Below are 17076 nucleotides of genomic sequence, written 5' to 3'. Positions count from 1 at the left end.
TGTATGGCCGTCTAAGCAAGTTCAGGCACAGTGTGTTCATAGGAAGCTACAGCTGTCTTTTGGTCCTACAGTTTGCACCCTATCATGTAATATCAATATCTTGCTCCCACCAAAAAGACCTGGACAGGACCTACTTGGTCTCAGAGAGAGCTCAGGGTCTAGATCAAGTTCCTTGGCATTCACATTTGATATTATGACACTGGGGCTCCCCATGAGGACCCCCTGTACTTGATGTCCAGCTCTTCTGCACCTGGCTTTCTCCTCCTCCCTGGGTCCTTAGAACAGGTCAGTTCTAAGAGACCACTCTCTAAGCACTGCCAAGGGCAAACAGGGATCCCAAGGAAGATAAGACATAGATACTCGTTTCCATACCTTGTCTTGTGATCTAGGTCTTTGGGCTTTTCTTCTGGAATTTGGTAGCCTAAAGTTCACTTGTCCCACATCTGCCCAATCTACCCAGTGTCTTACAATCAAGGTAGTTTAGCAGAAGTCCCAGAAAACATCTTTAGTCAGTAGCAAATGTTTTCAATATTTCCAAGCCCAATGTTTGCCCCAAGAGAACCCCCCAGACTCCTGCACACCAGTGCAAGAGAACCCCCCAGACTCCTGCACACCAGTGCAAGAGAACACCCCAGACTCCTGCACACCACTGCAAGAGAACCCCCCAGACTTCTGCACACCACTGCAAGAGAACACCCCAAGACTGGACATGAGCCACGTTGGACATGGTGGTACAACAAGAAATCTGTTGGCGTTTGCTGCTAGTTCCTGGCACAGAGCTCCTGAACACATGGGATTTTCTGAGTGATAGGAACGTCTTTTGTCATTCATAATGGGCCTCTTTCCATCACACCTGATATTTTGCCATGAGGTGACTAAGGATAGGACCCCTGGGTAGCATCAGGATGGAGCCAGCTACCAGAAACTCCAAGAAATTAGAGGGTTGAAAATTTGGGCTTGCCCAGAAACCTCTAGGGAAAGGGAGGGACACAAGAGATTGAATTATAAAACTTCCAGGACAAGGATGTTTGAAGAGCTTTAGCGGTTGGTGAGCATACCCAGGTGCTGGGAGGGAGATGCTCCTGGAGTAGATATGGAAACTCGAAGCCATACTTAACTCTATGCGTCTCTTCAACTTGACTACTCTTGAGTTGGATCCTTTTAACGAGTAAACATAAGAAAAATGTTTTCCTGAGCTCTGAGAGCCATTCCAGCACATTACATTACCAAACTTAAAGAAGAGGCATGGGAACCCCCAGTTATGTCAGTCAGTCAGAAGTATGGATGACCTAGGTCTTGTAGCCGGCATCTGAAGTGGGGGATATCTTGTGGGACAGAGCTCTTTAACTGATGGGATCTGATGTAACTCCAGGTAGAAATCTCAGAATTGAGCTGCACATTTGGACACCCAACTGGTGTCAGAGAACTTGTGTGTTCAAAGGAAATGTCCTAGAGACATTCATGACTCATGAAAGACCTGGTCACAGGGGCTGTAATATACATGGCCCCATAAATTCTAAAGTACTGGAGTGCCTTCCTTTTCAGAGTCCAATTTATTTTGCTGCTCCTTTGTCAATGGAAAAAGTTAAATGCAAACTCTCCTGGAGGCCACAGACCAACAAATCATAGTCCATCTCCTGAGGGATGAGGAGGTATATGGGTCTGTTTGGGCTGCCTAACAGAATACCACAGGCTGGGTAGACTATGCTACAGAAATTAACTTTCTCACAGCTTTGGAAACTAGAAGCCCAGGATCACGATGCCAATGGGGTTTTCTGGTGACGGTTCTCTCCTTGGGTTTCAGACAGCCAGCTTCTCACTGCATCCCTCACCTGGCCTTTCTTCTGTACTCACATGGACAGAAAGGGGGGAAAAAAAGAAAAATCTGTTCTTCCTCTTCTTATAAGGACACCAGTCTTATTGGATTGGCTCCATATTTATGACTTCATTTAATTCTATCTCCCTCAAGGTCCCTTCTTTACATATAAATACATTGGTATGTAGGGTTTTAATATATGGCTTTTGACAGAACACACTTTGGTATGTAACAGGAGCAGTGCCTCCATTTGTTTTCCAGCACCAAACTGGATCCCTGGCTCCAGTTACTGGACCATAAAATTATAGAATGTTAGCGATGGAAAGAACGTGCTCCTTCATCTCACAGGTAGGAAAGTGGGTTCAAATGAGAGAAGTGACTTGCCCATGCACGTGGCTGCAGAGTGGTGAGGCTGGGAGTAGACTCCAGACCGTCTCCTGCCAGCCCAGCTGTTCTCCTCGGCCTCAGGTTGCCTCCCAGAGACAGTTCTTTAGAAAAAATACTTGAGGGACCAGATCATGACTCATTAGTGAGAGGGTTTTATTTGCTGCCTGGCAGGGAAAAGTTTCCCCAGAGAAGCCATGGGAAGTGTGTGACCAGTAAAACAACCACTACATGTCCCCAACACTTGGGGTTTTCGTTTGTCAAAATAAACAGTATAGTGTTAGCCAGACTAGATTAAAAGATTTTAGGCAACTCTATGGGTATAGTGTTGGGTATATAGGCTTCCTGTGGAGAGTTTTCTACAATTTAAGGGAGTGTTAGTGAGCCTCCTTATTTTGGGGCCTCATTCCACAAGAAACCTGCCATTTCTGTAGTACAACAATAAAGACCTGTTGTCCTCCCTTCCCCCCATTATTCCACACCTCTTTGGCCACTCAGGAGTCAAGTGACCAGGCCAACATGTAACATCCAGCTTCGCTTCTATTTTTGTCCCAGCTTTGTAAAACCAGGTGCTTCCTGCTGTCAACCAAAAGCAGTTCTCTCATGAACCTCCAAAAAGACTGACAAGACACTCACATGGCCCTGGGACATGTGAGGCCACAGTTTTCTGCAAAACCAACAGTTTCCCAGGACACTTGACACTAACTGCTGAGCCAGGCACCCCCTCTACTGTGCCACAGACTCTGAGGCCCAGATCTTCCCTCAGACCCCACTTCAAAGTTTCTGTTCCTGCCCTAACACTCCCCCACCTTTCCTGGACTCATCTATCTAGTTTTCCCCCAATGCTTCAACCCCATTAGTCTCTTGGAATATCTTTTCCATCTCTCATCCTTAATTTTTTTAAAAGTCCTAAAGTATTGCACTACAGTCCTAATTAATCTTTCCAGTTCTCCCCTGCAATCTGCAAAATAGCTTTTCTCTGTTAGTGGATGGAGAAAAGTCCCCTCCCCCACTTCCTGAGTTTATGGGCTTGTGTTCCAGCAGAGGCCTCTCTACAGTCACCATCCTACTCCACGCTTGAGGGCAGAAGAAAGACAGAGGCCCAGCTTCCCTCTACCCAGAAGACAAGGGTGGAATCCAGACAGACACAGGAGCCACACCTTTGATGTGCCCACAGTATTCACTCTCCACCCCCACCAACCCTACCATGAGTTGATGATTGGGCATGTGTAGTAACCTTTAGCTTAGCTTCTAAAATTAATCTCCCCGCAAACAATTAGATAATGGAATATGTCTACTTTTGTTGCTGCTTTCCTCTCCAGACCCTTCTTACTGGGCAATAAGATATGGAGAGATGTTGGACATGGATTCCCACAAGTGTGACAAGAGTTCCAGAGGAGAAGTGCAAAAGTGATAAACAGGCATGTGCAAGGAGATCTAGCCTGGTCTGAGGGATTGGGAGAGGCTTCCTTGAGGAAGTGAGCTTTAAGCTGAGATCTAAATGCTGAAGACAAGTGCCCAGAATAAAGGATTGTTTCAGGCACAGCAGGCAGACATAACGGCCCTTCATGATGAACAGTGTTTTGCTTTCCAGAAACTCAGAGAGACCTGCATGGATGGGCCAGAGAGGTGGAGGGGAGCTTGGCACAGAGATAGACAGGTGACACTGACACACAGATGCAAAGGAAGTAGCTTAGAACGAAGCAGCCTTATGAGAAATGCATGACCTTTGTATGTGAAGCCTTTTTGAACAACAGATACAAGGTGTAAAAAGCAGGCAGTGTTCTCTAACGACGCATCTCCTCCTTCCCTCTTTGAAAACCCTTACTTCTTTTAAAACCTAGAACCCTTCTCATCCCCTCCACAAGTCATCCCGATCCCTCTTGCCTCCTTCCCCTGCCTGCTTGCCTGCCACAGCATTTCCAGGTAACTTTGTCCCAATCAGTAGCTTTTCCTATACCAGGTTGGTGCTAAGGATAAAATGTCAAGACAATAGAAAGCAAAAACCATTCTTCCAACTTCTAGTCCCCTTTTCCAGTAAACTGTGGGAAAATGCAAGGCTCACAGGAGTTTTAAAATAATTTCCTGGTCATTGAATGTCGAGGGAAGAATTTCCTGGCTATTAAAAACACATTAGCGACGGAATCGAGGCATCCTCATGTACATCAATATCTCAAGGGAAAACTGGCCCCCCACACCTTGTTCCAAAGACAGGATTATTGATAACCACAAAAAGTGCATTGCAGCTAGCAAAAAAATCAAACATATCAAAAAATGGAAACATTTTTTACAGGCAAACTATGACTAGTTTTTCAAAAATAAAATCGCCAAATTGTGGCATCACAAGCCTATTCCCTTGTAATTGCAGTGAAACACAATGGCCTGTAGATGGCGCAAAGGGACTGCTAAATAAATATCTAGTTCCAGCCCTTTTAAGAATCAATCAGATTTAACCCCAGGTTCACACACTGATGGTGTAGCTTCCATTTCTCTATTAAGTTGGATAATCATAGAGGAGGATTTGCATTTCACCTTTTTCAGGAAGACTTTCAGGCATTTGAAATTCTGTGCTTTAGGAAAATTAGCTCAATTCCTTAGACTCTGGTGAGGTTCATACCACTCATTTTCAGTGGTCAATTTCTGGCCCAAGGGCACCACATACGAATTCCAATGCTTCCTCATGTCTTCCCTGTGAGCGCTCTGCTTGTTTCCACAATGTCTGAGTTTTAGAGCTCAGACCCCGCCATAAACACTAAGTCAGAGCTGATGGGCTACTCCAGGTTGTTACTCCCTCTTGATACATTTGTTTAGTGATAATACAGGGTCAAGTCGAAACTTTGCCTCAGAAATTCTCACCAGGATGTAATGAATTCAGTAGAATAATCCGCAATTTACAAGTGAAGAAGAAGAGGCCAAGTGGTTGGCATTTGTCCAGCCTCATGACCCACAAAATCCAGTGAATTTTCAACTCATCTGACTTTGTCTCTCCATGCTTTGTTCATTTGTGCCCTCTTAAATGTGTTCTGTTTGTTAGTTTGCTTTGTTTGTTTGTTTTGAAGTATGGGGGATCAAACCCAGGGCCTTTGACCTGCTAAGCAAGCATTCTACTACTGAGTTACATCCCCAGTCCTTTTTTGGTTTTTTGTTTTGGAGTTTTTTTAGTTACCAGAGCTACAGTAATGATCCATAGTGCATCGCTAGTCACTGTTACAAAGCAGAGAATTTATAAGGCTTGGGTATCGTCATAATGTCAATCTTACCAACACAACCCTATGCTCAGAGCACTTCCAGAGTGCAGGCACCATTCTAAAGCACTTATTGGCACAGGTTGACTTAGTGACCCTCAAAATGATCATGTGAAGTAAGTTAAAGCTCTGCTATTAATCCCCAATTTACACATAAGGAAACCAAGGCACAAAGAAGTTAGATAATTTCAATAAAGGTCACATAATAAATAGATGGTAGAATTGGGATTTGAATTCAAGCCATCCTTAACCATGGTGCTAGTGCTCACTTTGAACTGCCATTGAGACTTAGAATGAACTAAGTTCATCTCTTCCCTGTTAAATGATGACAGGTTGGTTTGAGAGATCACAGGGGGGTGAACAAAGCTCCTGGCTAGAACCTCCTCATGTGGCCTTTACAAAGCCATTTTGGTCAAAGGAATCCAATAATAAGGGTTCCCACAAGCTTCCATCAGGCAGAGCCAGGAGTTTAATAGTGGAGCTCTGATTACCAGAAGAGGAGGAATGGAGTCTATCACTGACTTAGCTTCTTACTTTTGTTTCTCATTTCTAAAATGGAAATAATTACATCAAAGCTGGCTTCAGCATCTATTAAACCAGAATTCCCTAATGGGTGCACTGGCAGCATCACCAGCTAAGGTGCCTAGGATCCAGAGAAGAGGGCCCCTCTATATCAGAGTTGCAATGTTTGGTTTCAACAATTCCAAGCCTAAATAGGATATAAATGCAAAGTGCACCTGGAAACTTACTTAAAAGTTAAACAGAGAATTACCACATGGATCCAGCAATTCCACTCTTAGGTATACACTTAAAAGAATTTAAAGCAGCGACTCAGATATTTGGACACCAATATTCCTAGCAGCATATGCACAATAGTCAAAGCTAGAACAAGCCAGAAGTCCAATGACAGATGAATGGATTAACCAAATGTGGTATATCCATACAGTGGGTTGTAATTCAGCCATAAAAAGGAACGAAGTTTTGATACACATTTCAAGATGGATGGAAAACACTATGTTAAGTGAAACAGACCAGACATGAAAGAACAAATATTGGGTAATCCCACTTACGTGAGGTACTAAAGTCAGAGGGAAAATGAAATGGAAGTTAATAGTGTCTAAGGGGAGGGAATAAGGCATTATTGCTAAATGGCTATTGTATGACCATTTGGGATTAAAGTACTGGAAACGGATAGTGGTGACAGTCACACAGTATTGTGAAGTATTTAATACCAATGAATTGTACACTTAAAATGATAAAATTTATGTTATGTATATTTTGCCACAATAAAAACTAAAACATAGTTTTAAAAAAATAAAAAGTACCTAGGACATCTGTGAGATGGCCAGTTACCTAGTCAATATCCATTTGTGTTTTCATCTTTGTTAACAAAATCTTCATTTCTTGAGGGTAGCAACGAATCCAGCTAACATCCTGTTTCTCAGAGCCACTGCAGATAAGGGCAGCCATGGGACTGACTGTAAGCTGCCCGGTGAGATGTAAGCTCCTGAGTCCTGAGCGGGGATAGTTCACTGAAAGACGGGGTTAGTAAGAAGCCAATTCACATAGCCTGCTCTCTTTGGCCCTTAACACCTATCTCCTTCTTCCAGCATGGAATGTAGGCACAGAGCTAGAACTCCAGTAGCCATCAAAGAGCTACAAAGAGAGCTAGAGGGTTCAAATGGGCACTAGAGAAGCAGAGGAGAAAGACAAAAGGAGCCTGAGGCACCAGCGACATTGTGGAGCAGTGGTGACTTTTGTGGAATGTTTATGCCTGGACTTTGTATTACATGAGAGAAACAGAACTCATCTCTGGTTTACACCAGTGTTTTTCAGCCTCTGTTACCTGCTACTGAAACCAACTCCTAACCTAGTCAGCACATCAACCCCTATTGCTGTTGTTGCAGTCAAGAAAGGAGTGTTCCAGTGAGGGACACTGTCAATGTCAGAAACACTTAGGGGACTGAGAATGTAAGACAAGTTATCCAGCCCCAAATGATATTCACTTAAGCCCGAGGATCTAGGAAAACAGCCCTGCCTGTCTCACCGCCACAGATACCATTATCAAAAATGAAGACACGATTGCCTGTCCCCTGAGGCAGCCATGTTGATGGATGTGCTTCCTCCACAAGCAGTTCAAGTGTGAAGAGTTTGCTGCTCCACAGAATAGCAGGAGCACTGGCAGGCATCCCCCTCCTCCTCCTCTGCTAGATGATGAATTCACCAGGATGAACTGGTTGGCTTGTCGTTGTCATCCGGGTGAGTCATTCCTCCACCTCACAGCTCCTTAACTTCCGCTGCCTCATTGACCTTTGCCTGCACTCCACCCCACGCCAACAACTTCCTGGTATGTCCACGCCCTGGACCTTGTCAGCACAGGAACTACTCCACCAGAATCTTGCCATCTGACATTCCACTGTGCAACTGCCCCACCTTCCTCTTCTACTCCCTACTCCCTCCACTTTCACTCTTTGACCTCATAATGATGGCTAATCCCGTGGGAGTGTCCATTGGTTTGAGGAAACTCAGCACTGTCTGTGCATGTCCTTTGACCCAGCAATTCTATTCCTAGGCATCTATCCTGCAGATAGTTGCAGCATGCTCACTAATATGCATACAAGAACGCTTTGTGTAGAGCTAGGTGTGATGGTATATACCTGTAATCCCAGCACTCAGGAAGTGGAGGCAGGAGGATCATGAGTCCAAGGCCAGATTGACCAAACAGCAAGAGCTTGTCTCAAAAAAAGGTATTTTGTTTAGAAAAAAAAAACTTTTGAAAATATCAACAAAGGATTCATTAAATTGTGGAACAGCCATAAAATTGAGTGTTATGTAGCCATGTAAAACATTTAGGTAAAGATCTATATGATGATATGAAAAGTTACCCAAGATATAGTTGTAAAAGGGCAAAGTGAAGAAATAATATGTATATACATATATGTATGCAAATACATACATACGTGAACATGGGAACACACACGTAGATATACATGCATATATGCACATATATTAACTATACCTTTAATATATACATATATGGAATACCTATACATGGTATATAATACCTATCCCTATAATACATACAAACACACACACAATACCTATTACACCATCTATGAACGATATATAAGAAGCAACAACTGTAGAAGGCAGAGATGGGTGGTGAGAAAAGGAGACTTACTTTTCACTATATACTCTTTTGTACTAGGATTTTAAACCATGTACCAAAATTACCTATCAAAATAATTTTCAAAAGGATGTTCACTGACAAAGTTCCACTTATCTCCTCTCCTCTTAGCTTTGCTGCAAACCACTGAGCAATCTAGACCCACTCATGCTTTTCCTTTACTGCCCCTTACCCCACTCCCAGCCCTCACCCCTGCAAACCCAGGTCTTACATTCCAGCAGGCACTGGGCAATTAGACTTCCAACAGCCAGCATCTCTTTGCCTGAGGCCTTTTTCTGAGTCCACTCCACACACAAGTGTGAAAGCTCTTCAGTCCCCCTGAAGCATTCCTAACCAACAGAGATGAGAACGGGTACCCAGTGAGGCCCTTTGGTGAGGATGACTGACGTGTGTTTCCACACTGGTTCCCAGATGCCCCACGAGCATTCCAGTTGTCCTCAGTACATACTCTTTTTTGGCTTCTTTCCTTCCTTTGTTTCACTGCTTGTTTCTCTTATCAGAGTTCTTCTGGGATCACTTCCTAGTAAACGTTTTACTCTAAAATTCTTTGAACTGCATATGGGGATCCCAAGAGAAGATGCAGTTATTTCAGCTACACGCCTTTCTTCTGACTCTCCATTTTTCTTGGCAGTTTGTGTACCTCCCGTGGTAAACCTCTGGCTGCTTTTACCAACAGTGCCCTTAGGGACAATTGCATAGCCCTGCCAATTGAGCTTCTCCGAATTTAGTATTTGCAGCCTCAAGATGACTCTTCAGTGCTGCTCAAAATTCCTAATCAGTTCCTTTCTTCTTTCCCTGAAGCAGCATCCTCAGCCTGTCACTATCCAGTGCCAGCATAGCATCCTGTTTCCGTTCTCAGAATCACCACCTACTTTCCCAAGAACAGAGAAGCACTGAGAGTGAGTTCCTGACGACTGACATTTCTGCAGGTATCTAAGCATTTCATAAATGTGGATTTACTTTCTTGGATGGATAAGTCCTCTTTGGGTTTTTCTTTGCATATGACATGGAATGAGTCTGGAACCAGACAACATAGGTTCACACCCTGCCTCCACCATTCATTCACTGGTCTTGTTATCTAGGGCAATTGATTTAATCTCTTTCATCTATAACAAAAAGATGGCAACAGTACCTACCATATATGGCAGTTTGAAGAGTGAATGAATTGATACACATAAGTCTATATGCGCTCAATAAATACTAGTTATTTTGTGTATTTTCCAAATGTTCTGCAATGGACACTAGCAAACATTATTCAAAATCAGGGAAATGAATACTATTGTACATACGTGTATATTGTTCATATTTCTACTTACTAGTTCTTACTTTCCGACTCCTTTCTTGGAAGACAAGAAGACTCTTCTTTTCCCTAGGCTAATTCCTCCATCTGTACTCACTAACCCAGCCACTAATTTGTCTTATGAGACTGATTCTTAAGTTGCCCCTTTGATTTTCAGTCTTTCTTTTGCCATTAAGTCAGCCTCAAATATGCTCAAATATTTCTCATTAAAAAATCAAAACATCCTCCTATCCAGCTGTTATATAAAGTTCACTCCCCTGCTCCTTGCTGTACTCCTCCCACCCTCCGGAATGAGACTTTCACCCCTATCATTCTGACAAACTCCTCTCACAACAGCCACAATGACCTCACAATAACCAAATTGCTTTTTTTTTTTTCAAGTTCTTGTCTACTCTATCTCTTTCTAGAGTATTTGACAGTGTCAGTGATGACTTCCCTTGATTCATCCATCATGATTTATTGAGAATATACAATAAATGTTATGTTATGGACTATTTTAGACTCTAGGACTATAGTAATAAAGACTTCTTTGTATAGGACTTTCCCAGGAAACAGAGGCAGGGATAGAAGTGAAGTGTAAGTAGTTTACTTGGGGAGTGATCTCTGGAAACACTGGTATGGGAGTCAGTAAGAGGACAGATGAGTAAAGAAGTCACCTTCAGCATACTCATGAGCACTGTAGGTAACTTAGCTCAGTCCTGCTGGAGACATCTCAGCAGGCAGACAGCAAACTCAGCACTCTCTCCATAACATGAGGAAGGTGGGATATCCCTCCCCCAAATCTTACCTGTCATTGCCTTTCAGTACTCCAGCCTGCCTCAAGTGAGGACCAGCACCACTAGAGAAAGCCACAGAAAGAAAATTGCAGGTGGGTGCAGTGAGAAGCTGCCGGTATCTATGGTAACAGGGGATATGTCAGGTACACTGATAAATTCTGCTCTAGAGACAAGCAAGGGTCTTTTTCTGTGGAAATTCCAGAGCCAAATAAAAATATGCAAGAAAATATGAACAATATAATTCCAGATGGGGACAAATGCTACAAAGAAAATGAAACCCTGTGATGTGATAGCAGTTGGGCACGGGGTTTATGGGATGAATTTTCCCCCTAAGAACGCCTGAAATCATCAGGGTGAGTCTCAATCCAAGATGACCGATGTCACAAAAAGGGGAAATGTGAATAGAGACACACACAGGAGGAAGACAGTGTGACAAGACAAAGGGATAAGTCAGCCTTGTGGAAGCCAAGGAGAGAGGTCTCAATAGCTTCTCCCTTATAGTCCCCAGAAGGAACCAAACTGCCAACACACTGACTTCAGATTTCCAGTCTCCAGAACTGTGAGACAATTTCTGTTGTTTAAGTCACTAGTGTGTGGGACTTTGTTACAGCGGTCCTAGCAAACTGATATACTAGGTATCTGCTAATTAGATGCAGTGGTCTGGGAAGGCCTCCCTGAAGAGATAATATTTAAGGTGAGGCCTAACTGAAGGGAAATGGCAGCCCTATGTGGGTTGGTGCAGACTATTTTAGACAGAGGGAGCAGCAAAGGCAAGTGTCAAGGGAAAGACGTGGTATGTTCAAAGAACAGAGAGAAGGCCACTGTGGCTAGACTCATTGGATGTGAGAAAGAATGGTCAAGGATAAGGCTGGAGAGCTTGGTAGGAGCCACATGTTAGGTCATGGTAACAAATTTGGATTTTAGTCAAAGTGCAATGGGAAAACATGGTGGGGGGGATTTAGGCAGAGAAATGGTGTGATCTTCTTTGTATATCATTTGTAGACAGTAGTGAGGGGCAAGATCGGAAGCAGGTAGACCAACTGAGTTGCCAACTGCAGTTGTGCAGGGTAGAGATGTTAGTGTTTTAGGCTCAGTGAAGTCAGTGGGAGGATGCCAGAGGAAAGGGAAAGAAGCGAATAAAATTAAAATACAATCAGCACTGAATTGATAAAACTTGCTGATGGGAGGAAGTGGGAGAGGTAATCAGAAAAATAACTACTTGCCTATTTGACCAGGTGGTGGATGGAGAGTCACTTACTGAGATGGGGATGCCTGAGAGAAAACAAGTTTGGGGGTAAGAAGGGAGGAAAATCTTCTCTTCTCTTGGCTTTCAGATACTGCCCTGTCTTGCTTTCCTCTTTGTTCCTCCCTCTGACTCTTCTTTCTTTGCTTCTTTTCAGATCTTCTTCATCTACCCACAGAAATGTTGGCTCTTCATGTTCCTCCTTCTTGTTCCCCACACTTGCCCTGGGTAATTTCAAGATTCCCAAGATCTGTTGGTATTTACAGGCCAATCACTACCAAATGTACATGCTCAGCCCAACCTGCCTCCAGAAAGGTTTTTAACTGCCTCGTAGATTGCATACTTGGAAATTCAAACCAAATGTCCAAGCCCCTCTAAGTCCATCCTTGCCATGCCCACCCTCAAATCTACTAATCCTAGGGATTGTCTGATTCTGCTAATGGCTTAGCCTTCCATCTGACCCCGAGTTCTTACGTCCTCTCACTTCTTCCACACATTTTTTTTCTCAAGCCCCATGATTTTTAAATATGGTTACAAGAACTGTCACTGTGTAGAATGAGAGAGAGAGAGAGAGAAAGAGAGAGAGAGAGAATTAAGAACTGGATTTTAAATAGCATTAATGACATAGCTAAAATAGAAAATTCTGTTTTTAAGATATTATTTTAGGTTATGTGAAATTACTTTGAGGTTATCTGAATTAATGATTGAGATACTTGCTCAATGAAAACACAAATTTCCTAGAGGAAAATAGAGGGGGAAAAATTCCCTGGATCAGAAATCAGGAGCCAAATATATATGGAATAGCTTTGTCACTTATTTGCCATTTGCTCTTGGTTAATAAATCATTTGCTATCTCTGTGTCTTAATAGTCTAATCTGTCAACTGGCTAGCAAAGTTAATACCATCCCTACCCAGATCACAGGGATGTTTCATTATAAAGGAAAAAATTATTGTCATCAAAAGTATCAAAGAAGAAATGAATGGAAACAAGTAAAATATCAAAACAATGATCCATGATAATCAAGGAGTATTTACCCAAAAATTAAAGAAACAATTTAATATTTGGATGTCTATTAATACCACTCACTGCATTAACATATCAAAGAAGTCATAAAAATCAAGTCATAAAATAAAGAAAGATGCCAAAAGAAGTTTGGAAAAAATCAACATTCATTTATGTTTTTTAAAAAAACTCTTCAGGTTAAACAACTTTCTTTTAATTTCTGGCTATTTCTCAGAGGTATGGATATAAAGAGTTTGAAAAGTCCATGCTTTTAAAAATGATTTTCAACTTTTAATAAAATCCACAATGCTTTTCAGTGATAACAAGCTTGAAGGAATAGAATTTGAAATAGAATCTCATTACTTGAAACTATTTAAAAGTTTTATACTTGTTTCACCATTTTCTTTTTGTTCCTGTTATCGGTCATGGCCTTAATTTATTAATGCCCAGTCTTGAATCAGAAATGCAATCTCCAGTGATAACTAGGTGAAAGAACTCTTGCTCTGTGAGCAGGACTGAGCTCAGCAGTCTAGAGGCAGGGACACAAAATGAATTTTGATATATCTTTTTAAAAAGGAAATTGACTGCAGACATTCCTATCTCTTTCTAACAACTCAAGCTGACTATAATTGGAACACAAAGACTAGTCATGCAGTTCTCCCACCCCTGGCCTTTCCCGCTGTTTCCACACCATGGGATGAATACTGGCAGCCCTGAATCATTTCCAAGTCACTGAGAAGACACTGCAGTCAGCAGCGCTTGTATTTATGTCTACTTTCTTCAGTGTAAAAGTGATTTGCCTGTGCTTCAAGCTGGAGAATCACAGAGCATTACTATTGAAAAGGGTCTGAGCAACCCTGTCTAGACAAGTGGTTTTTCAGCTCTGACTGCACATTAGAATAACTATGGGCCTTTAAAGAAAAAAAAAAGCAAATGATATCCAGGCTTTGCCCTCAAAGAGTCTGATTTAGTTGGTCTGATAAGAGGCCCTGCCTTTCCTATATTTGAAAAGCTCTCCCAGATGATTCTAACATATAAATAACCACAGTTAGAAACCACTACTGTAGCTTAGTCTCTTCATTAAATGAGCAAATGAAGGCACAGACGGCCAGCTAGATGAAGGCAGAGCTCACTGACTTATAAGGAATTCCTGTGCTAAGAAAAGTTTTCCAAAACTTGGAAATGAGGCAGAAAGCTGACTTGTGACTACTCAGTGCCTCAGTAAAATGCTGTTGTGAGCCTATGCAAGGGCCATCTGACTCTCTGGGGGAAAGAAACTTTTATGTTACTTGCTGTTACTATTAATTAAGGCCAGCTATTTTTTCAGTCCATAAAGGTTAGATGTTAACTTGTGGAAAATGAATGTGATCTGATACGAAGGAATTTTTGTATAATAAAGATAGAAGTCACTTTTGTTCAGCTGAGAAGATAACCCCAGAGGTTAAGATTTTATCACCCTGTGGGACATTCACCAGCTTTATATTTAATTTAGCAAGCTTATCCTAGCATATTTTTCCATTCTCTCTCCCCTTCTCCCTCTTTCTCTTCCTCCTTTTCCCTCCCTGTCTTCCTAACAGGTCATTTGCCTTTTTCATCTCACCTTCCTAACTGGTTTTAGGATTCTTCTAGTTACCTCATTAATGAGAAGCAGAACTTTGACACTTGCTCCCTAAATATTTATATGAAAATTACAAGTATAAAATTATGAGAATTATGTCCTAACACTGGAAAATGATACAAATTTTATTTGGGCATTTTAAAATACCCAGGAAATTTTAATTGATCATTCCAGATGTGATTTACTCTGCTCTCCAATCACATTATTCATTACCACATTCTGAAGTCATAAAACTTAGACTTTCACTTTAGGCAAAATAGAATAACAAGGACCTAGTTAACCCTTCCTCTTAAAAAAACTAAAAAATAAGTGGGCAAAATGTATGATGATACAGTGGAAACTAGACACCAAGATCACAGAACAGCCATCCCCAAGAGAGGAGAAAAAAATAAGGTGAGTTCTATCTCAACTTGCTGCCTGGAAAGTCTTCAAACCTCAGGGCAGAGGAGAGGTCTTCTTGAATTGAGGAGATGAAACTGGAGTCCAGGAGACCAAGACAGAGTTCTCAGGACAGAATATCAGAGAGGACATAGTTGCACAGAGAAAACTCCATGCATCTGAGAGGATCTCCCTGGAATCTTCAGCCAGGAACTGAGCAGGATATACATGGAAGGAAACTACCTGAGGCTATGGTAAGATTAGAAAACAACAGCCAGACAGAGTGGCGCTCAATCCTGTAATCCCAGCTACTCAGGGAGCAGAGGTAAGGAGGATCACAGTTTGAGGCAAAAATAGTTACCAAGACTCCTTTTCAACCCACAGCTAAGCATGGTGGTACACTCCTGTAATCAACCCCTGCTACGCTAAGTACTCCTGCTAAGTAGGAGTACCACAGTCCAAGGCCAGTCTAGGCAAAAATGCAAAACCCTATCTGAAAAATGACTAAAGTAAAAAGGCTAAAGGTGTGGTTCAAGTGGTAGAGTGTTTGCCAAGCAAGTATGATACTGAGTACAATCCCGGTACAACCACCAAAAAAGGGGAAAAAATAATACTTACAATACTTGTTGCTCATATTGGGTTAAAAATAGCTTCTTTCCTTATTACCCAGAGTGAAAAGCTTCATATTTCATGACTCACTCAGTACAGAATCAGCAGTGAGGAAAAATCAGCTCTAAAGACTGCTCTGATCCCAGTTAACAAAGCTTAAATGCAAGGCTCAAAAGAGTCAAACTTCTTCCAAGTAACTGATCCTAGAAACAAACTTAGAATATTTATGGGAATATAAAAATAACCAGCACCTAACAAGGCAACACTTACAATGTCTGGCATCCAACCCAAAATTAACCAGGCATGGAGAGGCAGGAAAACACAATGAGAAGAAATATTATTCAGTAGAAACAGACCCAGAAATGACAGAGATGTTAGAAATGGTAGACAAAGACATTAAAATCATGTCCCATGTGTTCAAGAAGATGGAAGAAAGATAAAAGCATGTTAAAATAAGATGTGAAATATGTTACAATGACCCAAATAGAGCACTTAGGGATGAAATGTCTGAAATTTAAAATACTCTGAGTAGGGCAAACAGCAAATTAGACTCTAAGTAAAATAGAATTAGTGAATTTGAAGGCATAGTAATTGAAATCATCCATAACAAAACCCCTAGAGAAAAAAGACCAACAAAACAAATGAACAGAACACAGAGATCTTCAAATGCTCCAATAAACATATAATTGGAGAAATGACATTCCTGATAGAAAATAAGAGAACAGAAAAAAAATTTGAAAAAAATAATGAAAACTATAAAACCACAGATCCAAGATACTTATCCAACCCCAAGCATAAGAAACATGAAATTTTCATTAAGGCATAATTTGATCAAATTGTTTACAATAAAGAGAAAAATCTTGAGAGCACTCAGGAAGAAGAGATCACACTTGAGATCACACTATCTCCCTCGGGTTGTAAGTCGTCCCTTTCCACAACCCTGGCTCTGAGAAACCACCAGGATCGAGTTCTAGGTTCTGTGGGCCCAGAGAACATTGCTCTACCTCTGACATGTAGCTCAAAGGCAACTGGAATTTCCAATTTGCACTATGATTTTTTCCTTATTTATTAATGTTTCTTCTTAGCAGAGAAGGAACTTTCATAAAGCTAAACATCAGTTTTCAAAGGCACTAAAGCAGCTGATGAATTAAGCAAAATTTTTAAGAATCAAAATGAGTATAAGAAAATCCATGGTTAATAAAATAACAAAATTTTGACTGAAGACAGAATTTGACCTGTATTTTCATGACCCACCTCTCTTCTCAGCCTCAGCCCTACTCTTTAGAAAGAATCCTGACATCTTTAGATCAATTCCTTTCTGTCTATCCACTGCATTGCTCCTAGCAACTCCAGCCCTCTACCACCTATGACTCTGATTTCATTGTGGTGCTAAGACAAGAAACCTCTAGAGCCATTTTCTTCCCTTCTTTCCTTCCTTCCAACCTTCCTTCCTTCATTCTTTCCTTCCTCCCTCACTTCCTTCCTCCTTCCTTCCTTTCTTTCTTTTTTCTTTCTTT

The 17076-nt window shown here is 41.6% G+C and overlaps 1 protein-coding gene and 1 long non-coding RNA gene across 2 annotated transcripts in view; one reads left to right on the top strand and one right to left on the bottom strand.

Annotated features, from left to right (window-relative positions):
* Positions 1-9521, bottom strand: part of Ctla4 (cytotoxic T-lymphocyte associated protein 4) — a 68578-nt gene extending 59057 nt beyond the window's left edge. The window contains exon 1 of the mRNA XM_074071523.1: positions 8844-9521. Within this exon, the coding sequence (XP_073927624.1) occupies positions 8844-8886 (43 nt within the window). The 5' untranslated portion in view covers positions 8887-9521. The remainder of the gene's footprint in view (positions 1-8843) is intronic.
* LOC141422623 (uncharacterized) lies at positions 9199-12487 on the top strand. The gene is made up of 4 exons (XR_012447362.1): positions 9199-9561; positions 10737-10800; positions 11944-12002; positions 12109-12487. It is a non-coding gene; the product is annotated as an uncharacterized lncRNA (long non-coding RNA).
* Positions 12488-17076: the final 4589 nt, after the last annotated feature.

Source organism: Castor canadensis, chromosome 4 (genome assembly GCF_047511655.1).
Source record: "Castor canadensis chromosome 4, mCasCan1.hap1v2, whole genome shotgun sequence".
Classification (NCBI taxonomy): domain Eukaryota; kingdom Metazoa; phylum Chordata; class Mammalia; order Rodentia; family Castoridae; genus Castor; species Castor canadensis.
The sequence above is the reverse complement of the archived record's forward strand: the minus strand, read 5'-3'. Positions and strand labels throughout refer to the sequence as shown.